Below are 27,550 nucleotides of genomic sequence, written 5' to 3'. Positions count from 1 at the left end.
GTTCTTTCTATCTGGTCTCATCTGCTCCCACTTTGATACAGGTATACATTGTACATGTAGATGGAGTTCGGGTCATTTATGACGATATTTCTAGCTCCTGATATGCTCTACTTGTCCATAATCCTGTGGAAAGGGTAAACTGAACACTTCATGACAGCTGTACGAGGAAAATATAAGTCTACACATGTATATCAGCTTTTGCTTTATTATCAGACTAGTAGTTTGAACGTAATATAACTAACCGTACACAACACTTTACTGTATACAACATTTCTTGTAGATGTGGCAGTAGTTCTGTATTTCAAATTACAACCTAGATACTCTGGGACTGACACCAGACATCTACAAGGGGTCATAATGTCTAAGTCTGGTATCAGAGCCAAAGGAAACTCAGACTAAACCAGACATCTATATGTTATAATGTCTAAGTCTGGTATCAGGGCCCAAGGAAACTCGGACTACACCAGACATCTATCTGTCATAATGTTTAAGTCTGGTATCAGGGCCAAATGAAACTGAGACTAAACCAGACATATATCTTTCATAATCTCTTTTAAAGTCTTGTGTCAATGCCAGAATATCTCTGGCTAATTTCAACCATAATTGGAATAATTTTGATTTGAAATAAAGTAGAAGCAACTCTCGGAATTTGTTCATCAACCATGTGTATATGCTAAACAACCATAAATATCTATATTCATCTGTCATTTGATCGTTTCTCTCCCCTTTGCGCATAACCGACAGTTCATCTGTAAATTTGATCAAGTTATCTCCCCTTAGAACATATCACAACCATGTAAATTCCACCAATATGGCCTTGACATTGGAGTGATTTCAATCAATTCAGCCTTGACCTTGGATCAGGTGGGATACATAGAGAGGTCATTGTATGACAAGGTCATAGGTATCACAACCATGTAAATTCCACCAATATGGCCTTGACATTGGAGTGATTTCAATCAATTCAGCCTTGACCTTGGATCAGGTGGGATACATAGAGAGGTCATTGTATGACAAGGTCATAGGTGACTGGAGACTCAACTCCTGTTCCAGTGCATCCATGTCTATATTTAGATCACCGGTCACTTCCATCCAGTCAGTCAGCAGGGAGGATGACAGAGGCGAAGGTTCTGGACGGGCACTGGAAGAACAAACAACAATTCAAATGGTCAGGGCTGCAAATTAATACAGTGTACATGTAAATTATAAAAGAAGGTAATTTAAAGTTTCTGTATTAAAATGATTAGTTTTTGCTGTGGTTTCATTAAAGAACTGATCTAAGTAATTTTACAATATACAAACAGCCATATGATGTCAATTTTGCAGGCTATTTATGAAGTGTATTAAATGTATATACAAAATTTGTTGTAATTATTGACTCATAAGTATTCAATGAAGAACTCTTGCCATTTTTCTGGGTCATTGCAGTTAAAATCTATACTACACCCAAAAACTCCAGGTTTTCTGATCTTAATGTGTTCAGTTATGTTTTAAGTATGAATGAAAAAGTAAACAAAAACCATAGATAGAAATGATTTATTATTATTAAGAATTTTAACTCATTCACCCCTGAAGACACATTTAGACTCTTCCAAATCTGGAACAGTCCATAGTGAAATTTCAGGGGTGAATGAGTAAGTGGGATTTTTTATCTAGCTCTGTATATTCAGACTTACCCCACTTCCTGGGCATCTACCATTAGGGCATCCAGGTCCATCCCCACACCATATCCAGCTCCCGTACCTCGGGGGGTCAAGGCAAGGGCTGGTGGACAGGGGTCATCGACCTGTGACCTTGACAACTGTCGTGACAGAGAGGTAATCAAGTCAGGCGGGGAGTTCGCATTGAATAAAAGATGATTGGTCACTGGTTGACCGGAAACCATGGAGGAACCCTGGGAAAAATACGAATGGTGTGGCTGATTCTGCGTGGATGGCTCCTGTTTAAACGGTATCTGGGATCCACCTCCAAAGTAATGTCCTTGATTGCTGTCGTTGTCCATGGCTACTGCCGCGAATGGTATCTGATTAATATGTCCACTGAGATCCTGCACTGTGTTTAGTGACAATATGGCACCAGAGAGACCCGGGTTACTCGACTGGCTATCTGCATTACTGAGCTGGTCATCACTAGGCCTTCGACCAAACTCACTAAAAGTTGATTGCGGAGAATTCTGCTGTCCAAATAAGGACTGTGGAGATTGCTGTTGATCAAAAGTAGGCTGAGGCGACCTCTGTTGATATACGGTATCGTGTGTCCCTTGTTGTTGGTCAGAAGGACTAGGCTCCGAGTAGGACCCTAAACGCTTGTTACTATGGTCCTGTGCATCGCCATGGTAATACTCTGGTGATCCGTGTGACTGATAACTCTCCGGCGAGCTGTGATTACTATAGTCTTTATGAGGAGAAGCTGGGGACCCGTGAGAAACAGGTCCTCGAACTTGTGAGAAGGATTGGCTTTGATTTTCTTCCTGAGGAAATGATGAGATTCTATTATCACTAGGTAAACTTTCCCCTCCGGAGTTTCCAAAAGGCACTGTTGGCTGGGCTGTACTAAAAAAATGACCTTGCTGGAAATTTGTTGTTGTTGCCTGGGAATTAATTCCCAGCATTTTTAAGTTCTCAAAACTTATAGTTGAAAGGTTATTTGACATGCTTCCTGACTCTGATTTTACTCCACCTTCCATCATTCCTTGTGTTTGGACGAGATTACCCATAATGCCTTGGTTACCATGACTTCCGGCTATAAGTGAAAGTTGTTGCGTGTATGAAATATTACTTTGTTTGTTTACAGAAGACGACATCCCCTCAGCCTTGATATTTTGACCATTTTCTGCCTGTAAACTAGACATACTAGAGTCCACTGCTTGACCAGTATTTTGCATAACATCTCGAGGGAAACTGACCATTTGCGTGACACCAGACTGATGCTGACTGGATTGACCAACAGACAGTGACACATTGCCTCCTGGCAGGGTTTGTTCAGCAACTGGACCCACAGTACTGCTCGCATTACTCTGAGGGTCTGAACGAGCTTCTGCCACCTTTTTCTGGTTGGCGAGGTACTGCTGGAGGCGCTGCTGTCCCAGCGTCTGCCCAGTCTCACCGATAGATATCATGTTACAGTTAGCCGGCGGAAGGGGTGGGTTGGTTTTGGTGTCTGGTTTGGGTGCGATGGGATGATTTACTTTCTGCATCTTGGACCAGCGGTTAAGGAGTTCTCTATCAGCATCTGTGAGAAGCCCTCCAGCATCAGCAGCAGCTGTGAAAAACAACATTTTATTTTTAAATTGATTTATAAATCCTAAACAAGACAGTATATCATAAAACATTCTATATTGGACATTGTAAAATTTGATACAGAAACACTGTTTTATTTTAGTAACAAAATATGATGTCATAATCATCGGAGAGTAGGACTATTCATAGTAAATTATACTTCATCCACAAATTTTATTTTTTTTTTTTTTATAATTTTTATTTTTTTCCAATTTCATTGATACATAATATCTCATTCACACATCATCGTCCTCATCCTCATCAATTAATTCCCATCATTCACATCATCAATCATCCTTACAAAACAATAATTATCCTCACAAATAGATATCTACATCAATATTGAACACAAACAATACATGATATCATCATCATCATCATGTCATCTTCATCATTATCATCATCATCATGATATCATCATCATCCTCCATCATCAATCATCATCATCATCATCATCATCATCATCATCATCATCATCATCACAATCATCATCATCATCATCAATCATCAACAGAATCATTATCACAATCATCATCATCATCATCACCATCATATAATCAGTCATCATCATCTTCATCTTGATATCATCATAAATCATCATCATACCATCATGTTGTCGTAGATCATGATTCATTATCATCATCATCATCAACATCATTTTTTAAACATTAGTCATCATCATTATCATCATCATCATCATCTGTAACATCGTGATAAAGATTCATCATCATAAAATACTTAGCTATGATCATTCACATCAAAACATCTTATATCAATTGATAAAAACTATACAGGTACAATTTTTTTTTTTTCTTCTATTTAAAAAAAAAACCAACACAAAATGGAAATCTATATCAGACAACTGCATTCTACTCTACCATCCATACTCGCACTCAAGTCTCACTCATTCAGGTACTTGCATCGACACTCGCACTACTCATACATACCTGTAGATGAAAAGGAAAAGGAGAGAGCGAGAGATAGGGATTAGGTGGGTGGGGTACATTGATTCACGTACTATATATAATTATATTGCCAACACCCCTATATGTGTATAAGTATCTTTACTAACTCGCACTTCACAATAGTACTAAGGTTTACAGATCACACCCACACAAGCCTCACAAACCTCATCATATACACACTCGCACACCTTCACATACATGCCCTTATACACTATCAATCAAATATATTTTTGAAAATAATATTTTTTGTAAGCAAGAGAGAGAGAGCAAGCGAGAAAGAAGAGAGAGAGAGAGAGAGAGAGAGAGAGAGAGGGAGGTACATATGTTATGATGTATTATTTGGTATATTATTTATAGTAGAATGTATCGGCAAAAACTCATAGCTACATGTATGTATATGTATATAATGTGGTATGGCAATATTCATGTACATGTACCAAATACCCTGATACAAATGTATAGTAATACAAACATCTTACAGATCTAGGATAGGTTTCCATTTTCTCCAGTTTAAATCAAATTGCCTTCTGACGTCTTCATTTTTACTGTTATTTATATACTTTTGAGTTAAAAAATTGTTTTTAATTGCATTCAAAAGGGCGTTGATACTTAATGATTTGCTAAGGCATCTAGATTTGTAAATATAGTGTTTAATAACAAGTAATATTTCATTATCAACATAGCTGCAGTGTTCCGATACTATTCCGAACAGAAATGATTCCTTATTATAAGCAAATGGGATAAGAAAAATGTCCAATATGTTTTCAAATCTCTGAAGAAGTGCTTGAACCTCTACACATTCCCATAGACAGTGGACAATAGTTTCATTTACAAAATTACAGAAAGAACATAATGGACTAGGTTTTAATTTAATTTTAACAAGAAAAGTGTTAGTTACCAAAATGTGATGAATGATTCTAGCTTGAAACCATTGTAACTTGGAATTTTTGGTTACTGTGAAGGGTAATTTAAATATTTTTGACCATTTTTCCTTATCAAAATCAAACTCCTGGTTCCATTTTCTGGCCCCAGTAGGTGTAGACACTGGAGCAACCATACAGTTATAAAAATCTTTGGAGCCTTTTCTGCTCTTGAAGAAGATTTCAAACCTAAGAGGTATACTAGGCTGTGGAGGTCTTTCACACTGAAACTCAAGATTTCTCATTCTTAGAAAACGTTTAATTACATTTACAAGCCCAAGATACTGCAAAAAGTTAGTGTTAATTTGGTAGAGTTGTAAAAATTCATCAAAAGTATAGAAAGTTAAATTACGAGGATTTTTTATCAGATCATTCAAAGTAGTTATTCCTGCCCTAAACCAGTTTGGAAAGAATACATAATTGTTATTAACCAAGATATCTTTGTTATACCAAAGAGGTATTTTTAAAATAGTATCTGGTTTAACAGTGCTCATAGAATGTGTGCTATTTAAAGTATTCCAGGCTTTAAAAACATCTTTCCAAAATAAATTTTGGCAGTTTATTCTACAGAAATTAATATACTCTTTCCCACACTTAAAAAGTTTGCTAAAATCTATATTTGACTTTAGAATCAGATTCCATTTTCCAGAAGAAAATACTATTCTTCTTACCCAGCCTAACTTAAGTGAAAGAATAAAAGTATGTAGATCAATCATTTTAAGGCCACCATCTACATAATTTTGAATAAGGATATCTTTTTTAATCTTATGACATTTTCCATTCCATAAAAAATCAAATAGGAGAGTGTTGACTTGTTTAATATATTTCTCAGGTGGATTTGGCAGGGTAATAAATAGATAATTTAGTTGTGAAATTAATAGTGACTTAATGACATTGATTTTGCCTAATGGAGTCAGACTTCTTCTTTTCCAAGTATTTATAAGTGATTTAAGTTTGACTAATTTCTTATCAAAGTTCATTTTAGGAATCTGACTCAAGTCAACTGAAAAGTCTATTCCAAGGAAAGTAAACTGATCTTTACCCCACTGTAAGTTTAGGTCAGGGCGGAAAGTTACATCACTGTATTTGCATCTCCCTATCCAAATAATTTGTGTTTTACTGGTGTTGATATTCAGACCAGAGATTTTGGCAAAACTATTCAACTCGAAAATAGACTCGTTAAGCGATTGCTCTTGGCCGTTTAAAATTAGCCCAGTGTCATCTGCATACTGAACATTTAGAATTGGAACATTTTCAATATCTACCCCCTTAATATCAATATTATTTCGGATTCTTGCTGCTAGAATTTCCGCACATAGTATAAATAGATAGGGTGCAATCGGATCTCCTTGACGACATCCTCGTTGAATTTCTATATTTTCAGAAATATTGCCACCTTGATTAATTGAGGCACTTACATTATAATGAAATATTTTAACCCATTTTCTGATGTCTTCTCCAAAGTTAAAAAAATTTAATACTCTATCAATAAACCTCCAGGACACTGAATCAAATGCCTTTTCAAAATCTATTAACATTAACATACCTGGTAGGTTTTGTTCCTCTAAATATTGCATTACATCATATACTGTTCTTATATTTTCCCCGATATATCTTCCCGATAGAAATCCTGTCTGGTCTTCATTTATAATTTTTCCTAAAACTGATCTAATTCTATGAGAAATAATACCAGAAGCTATTTTATAGGTGACATTTAACAGAGTAATTGGTCTCCAGTTTTTTAAATAATGGCGTGGCTTGTTTCCCTTGGGTATACAGATTATTACACCATGTCTCTGGGTGACTGAACACTGACCTATTGAGAAACCATAGTTTAATGAACGTACAACAAAATTACCTAAAAATCCCCAGAAAACTTTAAAAAATTCTGATGTAAAACCGTCGGACCCCGGACTTTTATTGTTTTTCATACCTTTAAGAAACTGCCCAGCTTCCTCTAATGTTATTCTACCTTCTAAACAATCAGAGGTACTGTTATCTAGCTTTGGAACATTACAATTACTCAAATGAATTTCTAAGTCAGTATTTTCTACTTCCCTAAATTTATATAGGTTCTCATAAAATGACCTTACTTCTTTTAAAATATCTTCTTGCTTAGTAACAATTTCATCATTTTCTTTTTGAATTTTTGGTATAATTTTTGAAGTAAAATTTCTATTTTCTAAATTAAAAAAATATGATGTAGGTTTTTCTCCCTCTTCCACCCATTTTGCCCTAGATCTAACCAAGCTCCCCTTGATCTTTTTTAAACGAATCGATTCCAAATCTTTTTTAAGTTCCTCTAATTGCCTCTGATCTGGATTAGCTTCAGCCTCAAGAAGTGCAATAGAATTTTTTAGCTCATCTTCTCTGCGATTATTTTGCTTTTTCCTAAATGAAGAATAAGATATTGTTTTACCCCTTATTTCCATTAATAATGTTTCTAAAAATAGTTGATCATTTATTGAAAACTCTAATTCACTATCAAGAATGCAACTAAGATTATTTAAATTATAGACAGGAAGACAATATTGCAGCTTGATGTTTTTGATACAGGTTTTCACTAGGTCCAAATATTCAGAATCATACAGAAGAGAATTGTTAAATTTCCACAAACCCTTCCCCTTTTTAAACTCATTCAAAGTTAAAGATATAATCGGACTAGAGTGATCGGAGCGGTATGCAGGTTCTATTCTAGACTTGTTAATACTTGATAAAAGAGATTCTGATACAAGAAAGAAATCTAACCTAGCCTGTTTTATTGGATTTGTTCGCCGCCATGTGTAGCGTCTGGTGTCTGGATGTTGTTCCCTAAATATGTCAATAAGATTATGATTATCAATAATTTCAAGAAGTTTATCTCTAGCTGCATTATTGTTGACATGTCTATAATTGTTATCATAATCAACTAATGGATCGGAGAGTAGGACTATTCATAGTAAATTATACTTCATCCACATCATTTTGGTATCAGAAAATTGGCGTATTGTTTGTTATATGAAGAAGTCCTTGGGGGTCATTCAAAACAAGTAACTCCATTCTTTCCAGGTATGAACAAGGAATTAAACCCAGTTCATGTAGTTTTAGGTAAATATTTACATTTTCACTGCAGTCCCACTATGTAACCTTACCAAGTGCAGTTTGCAGTCATATAAACTATGAACTTCATTCGCTTTTTATCATTATCATTGTGACATTACATTTTGTCAGTGATCACGGAAAAACGGCTGTTAAAATGGCTGTTGCATCTTTATAGATGCAAAATCCCTTTGTATTTCAACACAAAATTGTAACCAAATGTAAATATAAACATTGAATGTCTTTCAGTTAGCATTCATATCCAATATGAATGCCAACTGGACAGAGCCAATTCCAACATGTCACTCTTTCCTTAGTATTCCTTACTATTACATAAGCTTTTTACCTTTCTGGTCTTTCTTCTTTTTTGTCCTCTCTAAAGCCTTTTCCTTCTTTTTCCTCCTCTTTTCTTCTCTCTCCTTCTGTCTCTGTGCTGCAGTGATCGGTTTTGGCCGGTCGTCTGTGTCTGTAGAGGATTCTGAAATCAAACAAGAACATTCATTAAGGGGATTAAATCAAACTGTACATTGTACAAATAATCTGTATTCAACCCAATAAGTCCCTCCCCCCATCCCTACAAGAGCCCCTCCCCCTTATTGAGGCCTTAATGTCACTGACCTCCAATTAAATACAGACTGAAAACGTGAAAACTGTCAGTTTCTTTAATTAATTATTTTTTTATAATGATTTATGGCCTACTTCGACAATTAATTTTATCAAAGACTGATTTGATTCTAATATATTAAACACCCTACAGTATCTACTATAATTTGAATAACAACCATATACATATGATATAAAATGATAAAGTGTCAATTATGGACAATACGGAGATTCGAGATACCAAAACCACATGGATAAAGTATTATTTACTGTCAATTAGTTCCACCTTACATTGACTATGACATTACACAAAATTTTATCAAAATATGACTCAACAAATACTGGAAGATGGGACTAATTGAGGGTAAATTGTACTTCATCCAAAACATTTTGGTATCTCGAAACTGACGTATTGTTTGCTATATATAAAGATGACCTTTAACATTGAAAAGTGTGAAAGGTCATTTAAACAAGTGATCACACAGGCATGAACAAGGAATCAAACCCAGTTCATGAAGTTTAAAGTTAAATGACCACTGTAGCATTTTAATGTTATTCTTACCATGCCTTTGTTTCTTCAGACTAGAGTTTAGTAGAGCTGCCTTCACTAAGGCCTTTGTGTCAGAGGAAATGGTCTTGTTCTCCTTCTTAACTTCCTGCTGAACCTCCTCCTTGAGGCGGGACACTGGACCAGTTTTCTGTCCATCACCCCCCTCGGACTTAGCACTTGGCATTTCTACGTCATTTGTGGGTATTTTCAGGCTCTCCTTATCCAGCGTCACTCTTTCTTCATTCTTTTTTACTGTCATTGGTCTTTTAAATTCTTCCTTTGTTGGAATTTGAGGAACAACTTGCAAGCCGTCTAACCCAGGCTTTTGATTTAAGATGTTTTGAGCATTAGAACTCTCCTGTTTTGGAGGGGAAGAGACTGTGCATGTTGATTCCCGAGGAACTGGTTTAAGACAGGCTGGGAATTTCATTACCGGGGTTTTCGGTTCGTGATAATCCATAATCTCTTTATAGATGATGTTTCGCAGCTTTGTTGTTGTCATCTCCTATGAAAATATATGGATATGACTAATTGTTTATAACAATTTCAAATGATTAGTTAAACAAAATTAAATTCTTCTATATCTATTGTATTTGACCCAAAAAGCGCCCAGGGAAAACAAAACTTGAAAAAATGAAAAGGTACATAATAGGACAAAATTATTATTAACCTTTACAGTTTTGATACTGTTTGATTTTGATCTTATAATGCCCATGCAATTTAAATGAGGCCTCAAAAGTTTTGATTACTTTAATGTCTAAAGAACAGCCAGGGTCGCTACCAACCTCATTCTCAAAATCAAAGTTAAATGTTGGCAGACATATCGGCTCATCGTCCGGGTCGTGGTATTTGTTGAGGTAGGGGTGGTTTAGGGCTTTATCGACAGAAATCCTGTCCCCGGGGTGTAGCACCAACATCTTCCCCAGAAGGTCCAGAGCCTTCTTACTGGCCTTGGGAAACAAAGTGTTCCAGGCAATGGACTCCTTCCTTCCGAGTTCTACGAGAATGGATGACAAGGTTATGGTACAATGAACATTCAGTTTAAAATTATTTAATTTATTTACATAATGATTTCCAGGAAGTAATTCACAATAATATTGAAAGTATTTCATAAGATTCAGTTTACAATTCACTATTACATTGTAAGTAGTCGTCAAATATCACAAGTGCATGATTTTGGCTTGGTGTAACTTTTCTTTGACTTTACAATTAATTTTCAATTAATTTTTTTGGGGGGGAAATGTCCATTCTGACCTAAAAATAATCAAATACTGTACGTCTTAAGGTAGCTCCATACTTTTGGAAAAACCCATGTCATTTTTTTCTAACAGGTCTTATTTTCTTGCATTTTTCATGTAGATTTCAAATCTGTAAAGATAAATGGGTGTTCTCGAACTACTTTTTGAGATATTTGAGCTTGAAATATACCATCCATGCAAATTTGCTGGCCGAAAATAGAAAAATTCATAAAACTATGTTTTCTGTAATATTAGGGTGAATGTAGTCTCGATCCTGTTGATTTTTTGTCCTAAATTTCTTACAATAGAACAATATACAAAACTATTTTATTTTTACAAATGCCAACTAATTTTTGTTATTTCCCAGGACCGTTTCTATACGTAATTACCATGTTTTGCCATATTTTCGCCCGTAAAAAATCAATGAATAGGCCAAAAAGGAAATGAAAACCCATGTCAATTTCACAATATTTGTATATGATATGCCCAAGGTAATATGTTTTTCAAATATCATATAAAAACATGGGGTCCTCGATCAAAATTTCACAATTTTGTAAGCTTGAAGTTTGTAACTCGCAACCCTACCCCCATTTCTTCTAGTGCTAAGATGGGTTATATTTGACTATTTTTTGAAAATCATGCCGCAAAAAAACATTCCACATCAGTTCATACGTTTTTTGTGATATTATATCTGGTTTATGTCTGTTTGTTTTTATGATTTTCTCCAAATTGTGTGTTTAAAGGAAATCCGTATGCGATTTTTTTAGAATTCTGGAATTTCGGTCCGGCCGGGTCCCGTCTTATGATTTATAGCGACGAAGGGCACTTCCGGTGTTTAAAAATCCATTCCCATTTACGACAGGGACCGCAAAAACCTCAGAGATAGCATATAATTTTCACTTAACTGCTTTTATTTGATTTATTTAATGATTTTAAACATTCAATATTATATGTAGACAATTTTCACCTATTGAAAAAATATCCAAGTGTGATGTCGTGGCGTATCGGAAACCATTCTGGAATTCAAAACAACCTCCGCAACTTCCGGTATAGCGTCAAATGAATTGGCGCGATTTTCAAAAGTATGGACCTACCTTAAATACAATGAATAAAATAATTCAGGACATTCATGGATAATGGTAGGAAGAAGATCTTTATATAAAGTCAGACAAGCAAAAGCTAAAAAATAATATTCTAAGATCAGATTCTTGTGCTTAAACAAATAAACAACAACATTTAGTCCACAGTCTATACGTAGCTGGAAATGTGTCCACATCCTGAACTGACCACTTACTTGTGATGAATTGTTTGATGAGATCTGACTGACATAACTGGAAGAGGCGGTCTGATGGGGAACCCAGAATTCCTACGATCAACTTTATCTGGCTTATGTAGTCTTTTCCTGTAGAAAAATAGAAATATGTAATTAAGTTGTTTTAAAATATTCTACAATGCATTTGGAAAACAACATTCCTGCTTCACAAGCCCTTCACATATAGAACAAAATAGAAGAAAAACAAGAGGCCCAGAGGGCCTGTATCGCTCACCTGGTTTTTTGTTAGTAATTATCACAAGACTCTGACAATTAGAAAAATAAGCAAAATTGACTCCCAAAGTTTAATTTTGAATACAAATATGCTATCCAATACATAGGTTCAGAGACAAAGTAATTTATATGAAAATAGTAGCCTAATTGACCTTTTTGACCTCGCATCTATTGCCGTTTAAGGCCCCGGGGGTCAGCCCTATCATTTGTACAATTTCAAATCCCAACCCTATTAGGATGCTACCATTGCATTATAAGTGCTCTTCCATTCTTAGTTGCAGAGAAGAAGTCATTTATATGGAAATAGCCAAATTGACCCCTTTTGACCCCACCCTTCAGGCCCCCGGGGGGGTCAGCCCCATCATTTGCAAAATTTTGAATCCAAACCCTATAAGGATGTAACAATTGCATTATGAGCGCAATCCCATGTTAAGTTGCAGAGAAAAAGTCATTTATATGGAAATTGACCACTTTTGACCCCGCCCCTCAGGCCCCCGGGGGTCAGCCCTATCATTTGCTCAATTTGGAATCCCCAGCCTACAAGGATGCTACCATTGCATTATGGGTGCTATACCATGCTTAGTTGCAGAGAAGTCATTTATATGGAAATAGCCAAATTGACCCCTTTTGACCCCGCCCCTCAGGCCCCCGGGGGGTCAGCCCTATCATTTGCACAATTTTGAATCCCCACCCTATAAGGATGCTACCATTGCATTATGGGTGCTATACCATGCTTAGTTTCAGAGAAGAAGTCGTTTATATGGAAATAGCCAAATTGACCCCTTTTGACCCCGCCCCTCAGGCCCCCGGGGGGTCAGCCCCATCATTTGCACAATTTGGAATCCCCACCCTATAAGGATGCTACCATTGCATTATGGGTGCTATACCATGCTTAGTTTCAGAGAAGAAGTCGTTTATATGGAAATAGCCAAATTGGCCCCTTTTGACCCCGCCCCTCAGGCCCCCGGGGGTCAGCCCCATTATTTGTACAATTTTGAATCCCCACCCTATAAGGATGCTACCATTGCATTATGGGTGCTATCCCATGCTTGGTTTCAGAGAAGAAGTCGTTTATATGGAAATAGCCAAATTGACCCCTATTGACCCCGCCCCTCAGGCCCCTCGGGGGTCAGCCCCATAATTTGTACAATTTTGAATTCCCACCCTATAACAATACTACAATTGCATTATGAGTGCTATCTAATGCTTAGTTTCAGAGAAGAAGTCGTTTATATGGAAATAGCCAAATTGACCCCATTTGACCCCGCCTCTCAGGCCCCCGTGGGGTCAGCCCCATCATTTGTACAATTTTGAATCCCCACCCTATACGAATGCTACCATTGCATTATGGGTGTTATCCCATGCTTGGTTTCAGAGAAGAAGTCGTTTATATGGAAATAGCCAAATTGACCCCTTTTGGCCCCACCCCTCAGGCCTCCGGGGGGTCAGCCCCATCATTTGTACAATTTTCAGTTAGTAGCCCATAAGGATGCTACCAGTCAAATTTTGTTGAAATCCGACCAGCGGTTATGGAGAAGAAGTCGATTGTTGACGGACGCCGGACGCCGACCGGACGCCGGATGCTGGACGACGGATGCCGGACGCCGGACGCCGGACGCTGCGGTATCTCATAAGCTCACCTCGGTCCTTTGGACCAGGTGAGCTAAAAACCAATACACTTTATTTCAGATGCAAAACAAATTGAAAATTCTCCCCCCCCCCTTCATTTAATATACATGAGGAAATTAGATAGTTGCAATTCACTGTTTTGGGCTTAGCTGCGGGGGAGGGGGGGAGGGGGAGTAATTTGCAAATTAGCTCTCTAGCCTTGCCTTTTAAAGCCTAATTCTTACAACAGCTGGCTATAATACAAGAAACCATGATTTTGATCAATTTCACAACATATTAAATCTTGATCATTTGAATGGATCTGGCAATTTAGCGAAATTAAAACCCCCGAAAACAATATTCAAATTTCTCCTACCTGGAAAGAGATGTTTGCGTCCCAGCATTTCTGCGAAGATACAACCGACGGACCACACATCCACTGCCGCTCCGTACTCCACTAATGCCAACATGATCTCCGGGGCTCGGTACCAGCGTGTCGCTACATACTGGGTCATAAAGTGATTCGGCTCCTCTGGGGACGCAGACACGCCTCGTGCCATACCTGTGACAGTAATAATGCGTAAAATCATATAATTCACTATTGTTTCTATATGTGTTTATTAGCCATCATCCTCGATACTCCAGGGGTTACTATCTCTGACGTTACATGTATCCCTGGACTATCTGATTGTAAAACTGAAGGCAACAGATCTAGAAGACACAGATCCTTTGATGTACATCAAAGTAATTGTATAACGGTACACTGTGCTTGACTGTGTTGCTGTGAAGATGGGCGTCGCTTTCTCTGTAATCTTCAAAGGAAGTCTCTAAATGTTTAAAATTGGTCATTTTTTTTCTCCTGAACTGCCTCCAGTTTGACTATGAGATATTCCAGAGGTGGATATAATGTCAGTGATAGTAACCCCTGAATTATATAGGATGATTTGTGATCAGATTAAAAGGATTAATAAAATATTTTCAAATTAATCTTCCTTTCATTGTTGAACTTCAGAAATAAGCTGACACATACCCTAGAGCCAGTTATTTTTGTGGGTAAAAATTTTCGCAATTTGCACTAAAATCGGGAAAACTGAATTTGAACAGTTTTCGAATTTTTTCATTTTTCTAAGTCCCTCAAGTGGTCTTTATAGACAGTTATGATTACGTGTACAGTCAAATCTGCCTTATCAACCACCTCTGTATAAAGATCCCCTGCTTAATAGGATCACTTTCTCAGGGTCCCAAATGGTCATTTTAACACAATATGACCTGCATATCAAGACCACTTGTGTATAAGAACCAATTTTCTTGGTCTTTATACACAAGTGGTCTGCATAGTAAGACAGGTGTAATTGCATGTATCTTGGTACGTAATCAATCTTCTCCCTCTGTGTTAGTATGATGTATCAGTCACTGAATTATTGCATTACCATATTTGACTTTTTGCAATTATTCTTATGAGTGGCTATTGAAATTTAGCCCCCCCCCCTTCCATATTTTTTCAATGTTTTAAGCACACTTGGACCCTATTGGGTCAAAGACAGTAATATACTAATATATTTTAAATACTTTACCAAAATCTCCGATCTTGAGCTGACAATCCTCGTTGACCAGGAGATTACTTGGCTTCAGGTCCCGGTGAATAACATTAGCCGAGTGGATGTACTTAAGTCCCCGAAGCAACTGGTAAAGAAAATACCTCACATGCTCTTCAGAAAGATCTTGTTTAGAATAAATAATCTTGTGAAGATCGCTTTCCATCAAATCAAACACGACATAGATGTCCTGAAAGGTCTCAAGCGATTCTTTAGGCTTGATGATGTCTCGGATAGAAATAATATTATCATGCTTAAAATGTTTTAAGATTTTGATTTCCCTGTATGTTGTTGTTCCTATTTTGCAGTAGTCGAATATTCTTGGGATTTTCTTGATCGCCACCCTGTCTTGCGACTTTCTGTGAATTGCCGAGCAGACGACACCGTAGGCTCCTATACCGATGTTTTCCACCGCCTGGTAGTTTGTATTGGTCAGGTCAAATTTCACATCCAGGGATTTCTTCTGTACCAGTGCCAACTTCTTCATCAGATTTTCATGATCATTTGGACGAAGTGACGCCATGGTTACGTCAAGGAGCTAAGCTTCTCTCTTAAAGTTTCAGTAGGAGTTTTTTATGCTTTTTTGGCACCGTGAATATCTTCTTATCTTCCTATGAGCTCCCATAATTCCTTGATTCTGAAATATATATGAATATAATATATGCAAACATATTCCACATATTTCAATTGTGAAAGATACATGTATTTCTCATGCAATGCCAATAATAGCACGACAAGACACTTTTGAAACATTAAGTCATATCTATTTGGCAAAAACAGTTTAATTGCCATTACCTTGTTTATAACCAGATATGGATATATACACTTGATGAAGTTTTCACAGTAACTTTTACTAACTTAGTAAGCTTATAAGTACATTTACTAATCTCAGCTATATCAGCATAAAAGAACAGGAGAAAATACACATGAACCTAATTGAGTGCCTCGGCTAGAAATCAAACCCAGGTCTCCTGGTGTGAAAAATATAACGGTTCTATCTACTGGCTGAGCCAATAAAGCATGTTCTGTCAGTCAAGTTACAGCTAGAGACCATATTTAACACCAAGTACAAACCACACTGACCCACTACTTTTACATCAGCATAATTACCAGTAAATGCTTAGTGGACATTGCCTGGACATTGGCTACCACATCATGCATGACTCATCACTATGATTTAGAGGATAGGTCAACCAGTAATTATAAGCTGCATAATCAGTCAGAACAATAGACCTTGAATCTGCCACCAACATAATATTATAGTGGATAGGAGCAGAGACATTCAAAGTCCTTAAAACTAGGAAAGCAGTAGGCTGATCTGAAGCCAAAAGACACTAACAGCAAGCAATAGGCCTACATTTGTACATCTACATGGAATTTTTTGGTTTCAGATCAAATTGTTATAGTGACGTCATACGTTTGTTACGTCGCTATCCGAATCCCGGCAAACGTATTTTATTTCTCCGTACCCACCTATTACAACTCGCTTCTGAAATCGGCATTCGAGCAAGTATTTCGTCTAGAACCTTTTCGAGTGTTTACTTGAAGTGTATAAATATAAAGGTGTGCCAATCGGTAAAAACTAACAAGGGTAGATGAATAACATAAAACGTTGAAAAGACCAAAATTTAAGGGGTTGTAGGAAGCAAATCGGTCATAATTTGAAAAATAATGCGGTGAGGTATACTTTTTATTGGCTTTTCGTATTGCAAATAAGCCAGTCTTCATGGAAATTCTAAAAAATTTATTTTTCCTGAGATCATTTTTTCAGAAAAAAAGAAAATATTACTATTTTTATGCAATTTTTCACTAAAATTGGGTCCGGACTTAATTTTAAAATAACGATATTTCGTTTTATTGTGGAAAACCCAGCTTATTGGATATAGTAATGAATTCTATATCACCTACTGAAGGTATGAACATGTTACAGGTATATTATTTATATGTTAAGGGGATGCTACAGGGAGGAAATATTATTTATTTAAAAATCCTTAAAATCCGGATTATTAAGTCATTTGTACATATCTTTAAGCAACCCTGGAAGAAAAATTAACCCGGTGACATATGATTTTTATGCGGTTTTTGTGATCAGGGTATACCTAAAATCAAAATATCAAAAAATGAACGAAATCCATGAGAGGAAACCAGAAGGGACGGTCTACCTTAATTCAATCAAATTGGTATAGTCATTTTAGTGTGACTATACAATATTCTAGATAAGCTCAGGTTTAGGTCTGTACTTAATTAGGACTTGATACACAGTGGATACCAGTGTGTCTGGTATTGACCATTAATCAAAAATACCATTGTGAGGTCATGACAAACTGAAGAGTGTCCCGTCCTATTTTGACATTACTTGATTAACAAGACGATTCGGCACCCCAATAAGACAGTTTCGACCAACCTTAAACCTTCTGTTAACATAGGGGAAAACTGTGACACATGCAAATAACAGCCGAACTTACTTGCCGTTGCTAGCATAAGATCCAATGTATGCCAAGAAACATCACTAGGTCTAAATGTGTTTGATCTCTATCAGTCTAACGTTGAATTCATCATTATTCCCATCAGGCGGCCGAAACGGCTTGGTCATATTATTTCCTGTACCGAAACGTCGTGATGATGCTTTCCGATTACACCGGACACATTTCACGTTATTATTATAGTACGATATCGATTGATTCGGGACTATTTTGTCGTCAGTATGAAAAAACAACGTGTCAGTAGTGTTCTTAGATTAAAGAAATATGTTGTTCATGCAGTCATAGAATCATACATACCTGTCAACACTCCGTGCATGTCTGCACCTATTCAGATTTCTGTTACTATTTTTAGCCGAGAGTCATTCTGATCACTAAAGAGGGAGAAACAAGGGAGACAACCAGTTTCAGTTGGCGGGAAATACAAACTATGAGGAAGGACTCCCGTTTCGTTTTTCTATTCATAAATTTGAATCCTAAGTACTAAATCAATAAACTTTTTAAAAGAATAACAAACATTAATATTGTTAAATGATTATTAGGTTTACTTGGTTTTTTTTAAAATTAATTATCTTTATTTTGCTCAGTCTTACAGTTGTACTCTGAAATATGTTTGTTTGCTGCATTTTTAACTAGTAATACAGAGTCAGTGGACCTCCATTTAGCGTTTTCCCAATTTAATACATATGGTGTAGTAACTCAAAGCAAAAGAGTTTCGATAATGTGCACGACCACAGCAGATCAGACCATGCCATTTCTCGCTGATTAATTTTACACCCTTGGACATATACTTCATTGAACATTAACCGCCAAATTAAACAAATTGTATCTAATGCACAGAAGTAATTAGATAATCTCCGTTGTACCAGAACTGTTTGGTGGCCTCTATAATTATGTTACAGTAACCATGTTCTATGGTACTAGTGAATTTGTCGCCTGCATAAGTGATTTGATGTCCACATGCCAGATCAGCAAATTCTCTTGGAAACAAGAGGCCCATGGGCCTTAACGGTCATCTGACTCATGGCACAAAACAACAAAGTCACAGTATAAAGTATTGGTTAACGATTAATATAAACAATACAAGGAACTCCTTAGTTGAATATGTAAGTTTCTGAAAAAGGTAAATGTCATTTGTTGAACAAACTTGGTAGCCCTTCATCCAAATATGGTCAAAACCCATTCAAGGATTAATATAAGGAGGAGTCAGATTTAAAAGCCAAATTTCAGCAAAGCTCCCATTTTGGACCTCGGCCATACTATCCCCATGGGTCTTACCTTGGTCCTTTATAAAATATGATTGTCCTTACCTAAAGTTCCCCCTTCTGAATCAACTAAAACCCCTATAGACCAATTTTCATTTTCATTGAGGTCGGAGACTGAAACTTTAAAACAGGAAGTGGGCCAGCGGCCATCTTGGAATAACAAAATCTTTACAATTATGTTTGCATGTTGTGTTCGGGCATCAATTAAAACCCCTATAGACCAATTTTCATTGAGATCGGAGACTGAAACCTTAAAATAGGAAGTGGGCCAGTGGCCATCTTGGAATACCAAAATCTTTACGAAAATGTTTGCATGGTATTCGGCATCAATTAAAACCCCTATAGACTAATTTTCATTGAGTTCGGAGACTGAAACCTTAAAACAGGAAGTGGGCCAGCGGCCATCTTGGAATACCAAAAATCTTTACAAAAATGTTTGCATGTTGTTCGGCATCAATTAAAACCCCTATAGACCAATTTTCATTGAGATCGGAGACTGAAACCTTAAAACAGGAAGTGGGCCAGCTAAAATTAAGAAAATTTGCCCTTTTGGGGCCCCACCCCTAAGTTCCCAGGGTTCAGACCAGACTCATTTATATAAAATATAATTGTGTTTCCACAATGATGTTTCACACCAAATATAGATAAAATTCATCCAAGGATGGAGGAGGAGTAGGATTTTAAAGCTAAAATTAAGAAAATTTGCCCATTTGGGGCCCCACCCTCAGCCCCTAGGGGTTGGACCATGCTCATGCATTTACATCAAATATGATTATCCTTCCGCAATAATGTTTTACACTAAATATAGATGAAATCCATCCAAGGATGAAGGAGGAGTAGGATTTTAAAGCTAACTTAAGCAAATATGCCCTTTGGGGGGCCCCACCCCTCAGCCCCTAGGGGTTGGACCACGCTCATTTATATAAAATATATGATTGTCCGTCCCCAATGATGTTTCACACCAAATATGGATGAAATCAATCCAAGCATGAAGGAGTAGTAGGATTTCAAAGCTAAAATTAAGAAAATTTGCCTTTTTGGGGCCCCACCCCTCAGCCCCTAGGTGTCGGACCAGGCTCATTTATATAAAATATGATAACCCTTCCCAAATAATGTTTCACACACTAAATATAGGTGAAATCCATCCAAGGATGAAGAAGGAGTAGGATTTAAGAGCTAAAATTAAGAAAATTTGCCCTTTTGGGGCCCCGCCCCTCTGACCCTAGGGGTCGGACCAAGCTCATTTATATAAAATATAATTGTCCTTCCCTAATGAAGCTTCACACCAAATATTGATGAAATCAACCCAAGGATGAAGGAGGAGTAGGATTTTAAATCTTAAATTAAGAACATTTGCCTTTTGGGGCCCCACCTCTCAGCCACTAGGGGTCGGACCAGGCTCTTTTATATAAAATATGATTGTCCTTCCCAAATGATGTTTCAAACCAAATATGGATGAAATCCATCCAAGGATGAAGGAGGAGTAGGATTTTAAAGCTAAAATTAAGAAAATTTGCCCATTTCGGGGCTCCACCCCTCAGCCCCTAGGGGTCGGACCAGGCTCATTTATATAAAATATGATTGCCTTTCCCCAAATAATGTTTCACACTAAATATAGATGAAATCCATCCAAGGATGAAGAAGGAGTAGGATTTTAGAGCTAAAATTAAGAAAATTTGCCCTTTTTGGGCCCCGCCCCTCTGACCCTAGGGGTCAGACCAAGCTCATTTATATAAAATATAATTCTCCTTCCCTAATGAAGCTTCACACCAAATATGGATGAAATCAACCCAAGGATGAAGGAGGAGTAGGATTTTAAAGCTTAAATTAAGAAAATTTGCCCTTTTGGGGCCCCACCCCTCAGCCCCCTAGGGGTCGGACCAGGCTCTTTTATATAAAATATGATTGTCCTTCCCCAATGATGTTTCAAACCAAATATGGATGAAATTCATCCAAGGATGAAGGAGGAGTAGGCTTTTGTATAAATAGTCTTACGCACGACGCACGGCGGACGGCGGACGGCGCACGGCGCACGGCGCACGGCAGACGGCGCACGACGACGGACAAAACACGATGACAATAGGTCATCCTGACCTTCGGTCAGATGACCTAAAAATTTGGAAATCAGTAATGTAGAGTTGAATCCAAGGAATGATCCGTTTTGACAATTTTTAAGTCCCGTAACTTTTGCAAATATTGACAGATTTTGACCAGTATTGAAACCATCCAAGATCTCAATGATATAAGAGCAATACACCAAATTTGGTTGAAATTGGACAATAAGTACTAAAGTTATGACACGGAAACATTTTCCCGGACGCCACCGACATATTCAAACCTATACAGTAGACACAAAAATTACTTCTTTTAAAATCTCACGCATCTTATGACTATGTTAACAGAGGTCAAAAAGGTCTCTACCCTTTATTACATAGATCTTGATCTTGATTAGAAAATGACCAATGAATGAACAATGACATACTGACAATGTGACTATCAGTTTCATTTTGATGAATTTGAATTTGTTCTAATTTTAGCAGTGATAAACTAGTACATCTAAGCTTGTAACAAACATTTAAGCTATCAGTTTGTAGACTATGTAAACTGATGATGCATGTATTTCACTGCTTATCTAGACTTAATTTGTGATATCTGAAGAAACATTTTAGATTTTATACACAAATTTTGCTACCCTTGCTAACCACACGATAGCAATCCATTTTTTGTTGAGACAATAAAACATAAGGTACCTGGAATTAATTTACGAATCAATTTCTGAGTTAATTTGCACAACATAATAAATTCAGACTTTCTCTTTTAAGCACGGTGCAATTTCTTTTGAATTTGAAACTGTTGTTTACATCAGAATTTATGTCCAGTACTTTAATCAGTTATAGCAAGCGAAAAAGAAATTAAACTGAATTAAGGTGATAATTAGTTCCAATAGAATGTCAACTTGCACACACGGAAATCTAATTTTCATAATCATTTTTAGTACTTTTTTTACATTGTATGGAAATGATAAACTAAAGAATTAAGAATACTTTATGGTTGTCTTTCCATATATAAAATTTAATACAAATTTTAAAGACATATTAAATTTCGTAGACAAAATCAAATGAAGTGCTAGCTTGTGTGCAAAATAACTCATAGAAAATTCTTAAATTAATACATTTTTTTTTATTTATTAATTTTTTGACAAATATTTATTTTGTTCACATAAAATGAAAGCAAGTAATCGTTATGAGCATATATTCTTTTATTTTGTTTCAAAATAATATTCATGTACAATAGCTTTTACCAAATATTTTGATGCAAAACACTTTTGTTTAATTAATGCTCAATAAAAAATAGTGAACTTTTTCTAGATGCACATGTGTTTACATGAAGTATTAAACTCACACGAAGTTTGATTCGGCAATGTCCTAAAATATGAATCCTTTTCACATTATTTATTTTTTTTCTCAAAACTGAATATACAAAACACCAATTTATTAAGCATTATTTTAAGTACTGGTAACTACTAAATTTACCTTCTATTAGTAAGCTACTAGCTTCTCAGATCATTTGAAGTTTCATAATTATCAACACAATTTAAATATTTGCACAACACTCTCCCAGAAACATTCTAATACTAATAATATTCCACACAAATATAACATAGCCAGTCATAATCTCACTTATTCTCATAATAAAGATTCTCACAAATCATGATCTCACACCAATACCTTATGGACCTATCTCACATAATGAAGTTCTCACACAAACACTCACTGACATTCACTAGATGCTTCTCACAAATGAGGCTATGCATACTCTAAATCATACAGAAATATCTTTCGTATACATTAACACTTATTACGTACAATCCAAACTTGTTTTGTTTTCATACACAACACACATCCAGGCTAAAATCTCAAAATTGTTCTCATGTCATTAGTTTCTGACTGACATCCCGCGGCCTGTACATGATTCCTTTCCTTTTCAGCTCTCGCACGACACCCGGAGGAAGACGTCCAGTCACAGACAAAGCATAACAACCCTTCACAAAACGACCTACAAAATATATATTACAAATATATAAAGCACTGAAAATGCTACAACATATCTATGAATTTGAATGATAACAGCAGAATTCCTCCTTTAAAGTTAACCTTTATCATACCTAGGTGGAAATTAGGTTCAAACAAAATATGTTTAGGCTTCATTGTCATTGCAATTGTCCAACATTTCACACAAACTTATAAGCAATTGCAGTAAGATTAATGGTAAAAATTTAATACTTGACAACTCGATCACTTAATTTATAATGCTCTGCCTATGGGTGCTGATACAATGAGTTGTTGTAAATAACAATTCTCCATTTATTAACTTGTCTACAGGTACATCATCCTCGATACTTTAGGGGTTACTATATTTGTCGTTATATCCAACCCTGGAATATTTCATAGCCAAACTGACAGCAGTTCAGCACAAATATTCTGACCGAGCACAGGCCTGCTAAGACTTCCTTTGAAGATTACAAATACAAGGATTCCCAATTTCAACTGTCAACCACAGTGTATCATTACTGAATTCTTTTGATGATCATCAAAGGATGGTTTGATCGACTACCTGTCTCATCTGTCATCACTGACGGAAACTTCAGTTTTGCTATGATATTTCAGGGAAGGATATATCAATAGAGATAGTAACCCATGTAGTATCAAGGATGCAGGTACATGGGTAATCACCCTAAGGTACATACCTATCCTTTGCCACTTGGCCACCCAACTATCTTCACTGCTCATCATAGCAACCATCCTAAAAACAGAGCATAACCATATATTATTTACTTTGCTAAATCGGTGAGTAAAAGTTACAATTTTCACATGTAAATCATGACGTAATAATGTGTCTCAAAGGATGAATATTAAACCATTTTACAATTGAACACACATTTGCTACCTAATTATGTAAATTTTTTCAATATTTATTTTATTTCTTTTTAAAATGTTTTTGGGATAATTTCAATATAAGACTATACTAAATGATAAGATACATTTGACTTTTACAAATGAATCAAAACTTTTTTTAATAACAAATCATCTCTTGATTTTAGTTTTTGTAAACATATAAGTCAATTAGATTGTATACATAAGTCACACTCCCAATTTAAAAGGGGAAAATACAGCAATTAAATAAATAATATTATGGGAATACTTGCCAACTTCAAATTATCATTAGGTAGACTGAATTACACAATTGGAATTTAAAGTCCTAACAGAAACAGGAAAGTATGCAATAAAAAGATGTTTTTCTAGACTATTTTTTTTTATACATATGTAATATTATTTTACCTGGTAATATCAAGTTGGGGTCATCAAAACATTACTATCTTATGTCCTAAATAATAAAACAGTTAATAACTTAATATCTTTAACAAACAGGTGTTAAATATGAATATGATTGTGTCAAAAATTTTCTGTTTTAAAGCAAAATCAAGAAAATAAAATTTCAGTGATTTGGCTTTAAAGACACATGGTTTATAATTATGAGGGAAACATTTCTCAAAATTTCATAATTCATTTTTATTGTGAAATATGCAGTAAATGAAACATTAGTTTATAATACAGGACAACAAAGACACAGGGTTGGCAATTTGGAAGAGCCTAGAACATACACACCCATCAAAATTTGCACTTGTACAATCATAAACTGCATCTCTGTTGTTCTTCATGTGTAAATGTTCCTCACAATTGTCACAGCCATCAAGCTCAAATTGATCAAAAGTCTGTGAACAAAACAATTTCATTACTATTCGACGATTCTCTAACTCAATAATATCAGGGACCTGTACCTACTCAATTAGGAAAACACTAGTACTACATTCATGAATCTTTTTTGAAACATGTATATTTTCAAGAGTTTTTCTTTATTGATAAAATAATAACATAAAATTGGGAAAATACAGCAACATTTCTCTAGGTGAAGGGCCTTTTTTACGGCCCCTAAAAAATAACTGTCTATTAATGAGATCGCATACCGGTAATCATATCCTAGCTGTTTTCACAATTTTAGAAATCCTCTATAACAAAAAAGGATTAATTACTCTTGAAAAATTGAATTGATATCAGGCCCATTTCTGTGCTGTTTGAATCATGTCTTGAATGTAAAATGTTACGATACGTTAAGTAGACGACGATCGCATCACTATGTTCAGTTATAAAACCTTCTACACTAACCCCCATCCCCATTTCAAATGTGTTCACCATCAAACACAGGACATAGGTACTCTCTTCGATGAAGTGTGGTCACGACAAAAAATGTGACATTAAACCGCTGGGCTCAAAACCAATGGCCAGTTGGCTACGATCCCCGACTTATACTGATCCGCCGCTCTAAGTTAAAAGGAAATTCATTCTAGCACAGTATACACAGTGATATCAGTATGGGAGATAAAGAACAAGGAAGGAAACGAAACACACCAAAATTAACCTGTGAAAAACACCAAAATTGTGAAAAACGATAATGTTGTCTATAAACATGCATGACACCTATTTAGTTTATGTAAAGATGTCATATTCTCCTGAATACCCACCTTAACAAGTGAACAGAACAAGCAGGCCCGAAGATTTCGGTTAGGATCCTTTGGAACTGTTTCGAGCGACATGTTTTTTTTTAACTACAAAAAGCGTCTGGAGGAAAATGCCACTTCCGGTAAATCGGCGCATTGATATTTAAGAAAAAAATCCTACGGTTTTATCATTTTGTTACATAAACCTATATCTCATAACCAGTTTTATTAAAGGAATAAAAGTGTGATCATTAAGTGAATTACAGTGTCGATTGACCATAGTAATCGCACCATATTTGTATAATTTATAATGTGATCATACCGGAACGCGTAGAGATAAAATTTAGGTGTTGTTCGGTCAATCAGTCATATTGACTGCAGTTGTGAATCTGTGACCTGTGCTACCAAACTAGTCATCAATTTCAGGTTATGTTGCTGCGAAATGATGACAAATCTGAAGGAGGAATGGTTCACTAGACGTTTGCAATGAAATTTACTTTTATTTCGATTGCACGACTTTAAAATCAACGATTCTTGTATTTGACAATACGCTCATGTTTCTCATTGATGTTTATCTTTTTGTGATGAGTTTCATCTAGCCATGATTCATTCATTTTGTGGGCAAATAACGGCAAGCTAAAACCCCACTGTTTGAATAATGTGAATCAACACCCTAGCATCGCTGTATAGAACCCAATATACAATATGGATTGATATACATATACATGTAGATCCTGACTCATCTTCCGGAGGATACCAGTATTTTGGATGGTACACTGATTTGACTATAAACATGGGGTTCTGTGGATCACGAGATGACGCTCTACGTGTAGACAATGGTGTGTTACAGAATGAATGTTTTGTTGACGTACTCAACATTGTACCCCATGCAATATTTCTACTGATTTGTGTGTTTATCCTAATAGTTTGGAATAGGTCCGCTTTGGGGCAGCTTCATGTAACAACATGGGTGCACTATCCTGGACATTCACTGAGATGGCTGATAACCATAACACTGGTTATAAGTTCTGGTGTTGGTGTAGCGGAGGGTGTGATGTCAGACTACATGGACTATGATACGGTCAATGTTCACACATTCCTTCCACAATGCCTGGCCCTCGCAGGTGCCATTGGTAGTATTGCTTACTACCACAATGTGGAGCAATGGAATTCACCAAGATTTCTTCTGGTGTTGATCGGCTATTGGTTGTCCATTATTGTCCTAAAATTTGTAAAAGCATTTTCGTTGTATAAAAATGATGTCACTCATGTTCATCTGCGAGTCTGGTTGACTTGGTTTGATGTGTTGCTGTACTTGATACTGCTGGCAGTTGAACTGAATGTTCTTAGAGTGCAGGTAAGTTTCATTCACATGTAGAATTAACTCATTGACCCCTTGAAATTCATAATGAGCTCTTCTAGCCTTTGAATCAGAAGAGTCCAAATGTGTCTTCAGGGATGAATGAGTTTAACCTGTCCATAAAGGACACCAAAATGGACATACCAAGTAATACCTTTATAGACAGGTGTCCATTACACAGAAGTTAGTAAAGTTAATTACACCAAATTAAATGGGCTGTTCAAGTCTGTACTTTATAGACTGATACCCTATACATGTATAATAGAAGTGTCCTTTAGATTTGTAGTAGGTTTGACTCGGTGCCTTCAAATGAAGAAAGTAAGTAAGTCTTTTGTGCAAACAATTTTTTTCGTTATAAAGTACAGCAAATATTTATATATTAGCTTTTTATATATACTTACTACTTATAATGTAGCTAGTCGCTATCACATGTACACTACAAAAAATGGATAGACAATCATAAAGTGTTTGGGGAAGCACTGATATGCCAGACTTATTATGGCAAAAT

General features: G+C 36.2%; 3 protein-coding genes across 4 annotated transcripts in view; 1 reads left to right on the top strand and 2 right to left on the bottom strand.

The window, feature by feature from the left end:
* Positions 1–189: 189 nt before the first annotated feature.
* On the bottom strand, positions 190–18,234 carry LOC138331417 (mitogen-activated protein kinase 7-like). Of its 2 annotated transcripts, XM_069279019.1 has the most exons (10): positions 18,162–18,234; positions 15,361–16,018; positions 14,163–14,348; positions 11,927–12,034; positions 10,180–10,391; positions 9,407–9,899; positions 8,588–8,719; positions 1,677–3,261; positions 1,026–1,141; positions 190–904 (listed from the first exon to the last, which is right to left on the bottom strand). In XM_069279019.1, exons 2-10 carry the CDS (start codon positions 15,902–15,904, stop codon positions 861–863), a joined length of 3,420 nt encoding a protein of 1,139 aa, XP_069135120.1. In that variant the 5' UTR covers positions 15,905–16,018; positions 18,162–18,234; the 3' UTR covers positions 190–860. The 2 variants fall into 2 exon arrangements, with proteins under 2 accessions (XP_069135120.1, XP_069135119.1); XM_069279018.1 differs by lacking the exons at positions 190–904; positions 18,162–18,234 and adding an exon at positions 17,847–18,030 and having other exon boundaries at positions 912–1,141.
* A 4,133-nt stretch (positions 18,235–22,367) lies between these two features.
* On the bottom strand, positions 22,368–25,834 carry LOC138331416 (transcription elongation factor SPT4-like). The gene is made up of 4 exons (XM_069279017.1): positions 25,707–25,834; positions 24,793–24,899; positions 23,874–23,929; positions 22,368–23,182 (listed from the first exon to the last, which is right to left on the bottom strand). Exons 1-4 carry the CDS (start codon positions 25,776–25,778, stop codon positions 23,055–23,057), a joined length of 363 nt encoding a protein of 120 aa, XP_069135118.1. The 5' UTR covers positions 25,779–25,834; the 3' UTR covers positions 22,368–23,054.
* Positions 25,835–26,052: 218 nt separating this feature from the next.
* LOC138330520 (ATP-binding cassette sub-family C member 9-like) overlaps positions 26,053–27,550 on the top strand; it is a 47,727-nt gene continuing 46,229 nt past the window's right edge. The window contains exon 1 of the mRNA XM_069278088.1: positions 26,053–27,039. Within this exon, the coding sequence (XP_069134189.1) occupies positions 26,476–27,039 (564 nt within the window). The 5' untranslated portion in view covers positions 26,053–26,475. The remainder of the gene's footprint in view (positions 27,040–27,550) is intronic.

Source organism: Argopecten irradians, chromosome 9 (genome assembly GCF_041381155.1).
Source record: "Argopecten irradians isolate NY chromosome 9, Ai_NY, whole genome shotgun sequence".
NCBI classification, from domain to species: Eukaryota; Metazoa; Mollusca; class Bivalvia; order Pectinida; family Pectinidae; genus Argopecten; species Argopecten irradians.
The sequence above is the reverse complement of the archived record's forward strand: the minus strand, read 5'-3'. Positions and strand labels throughout refer to the sequence as shown.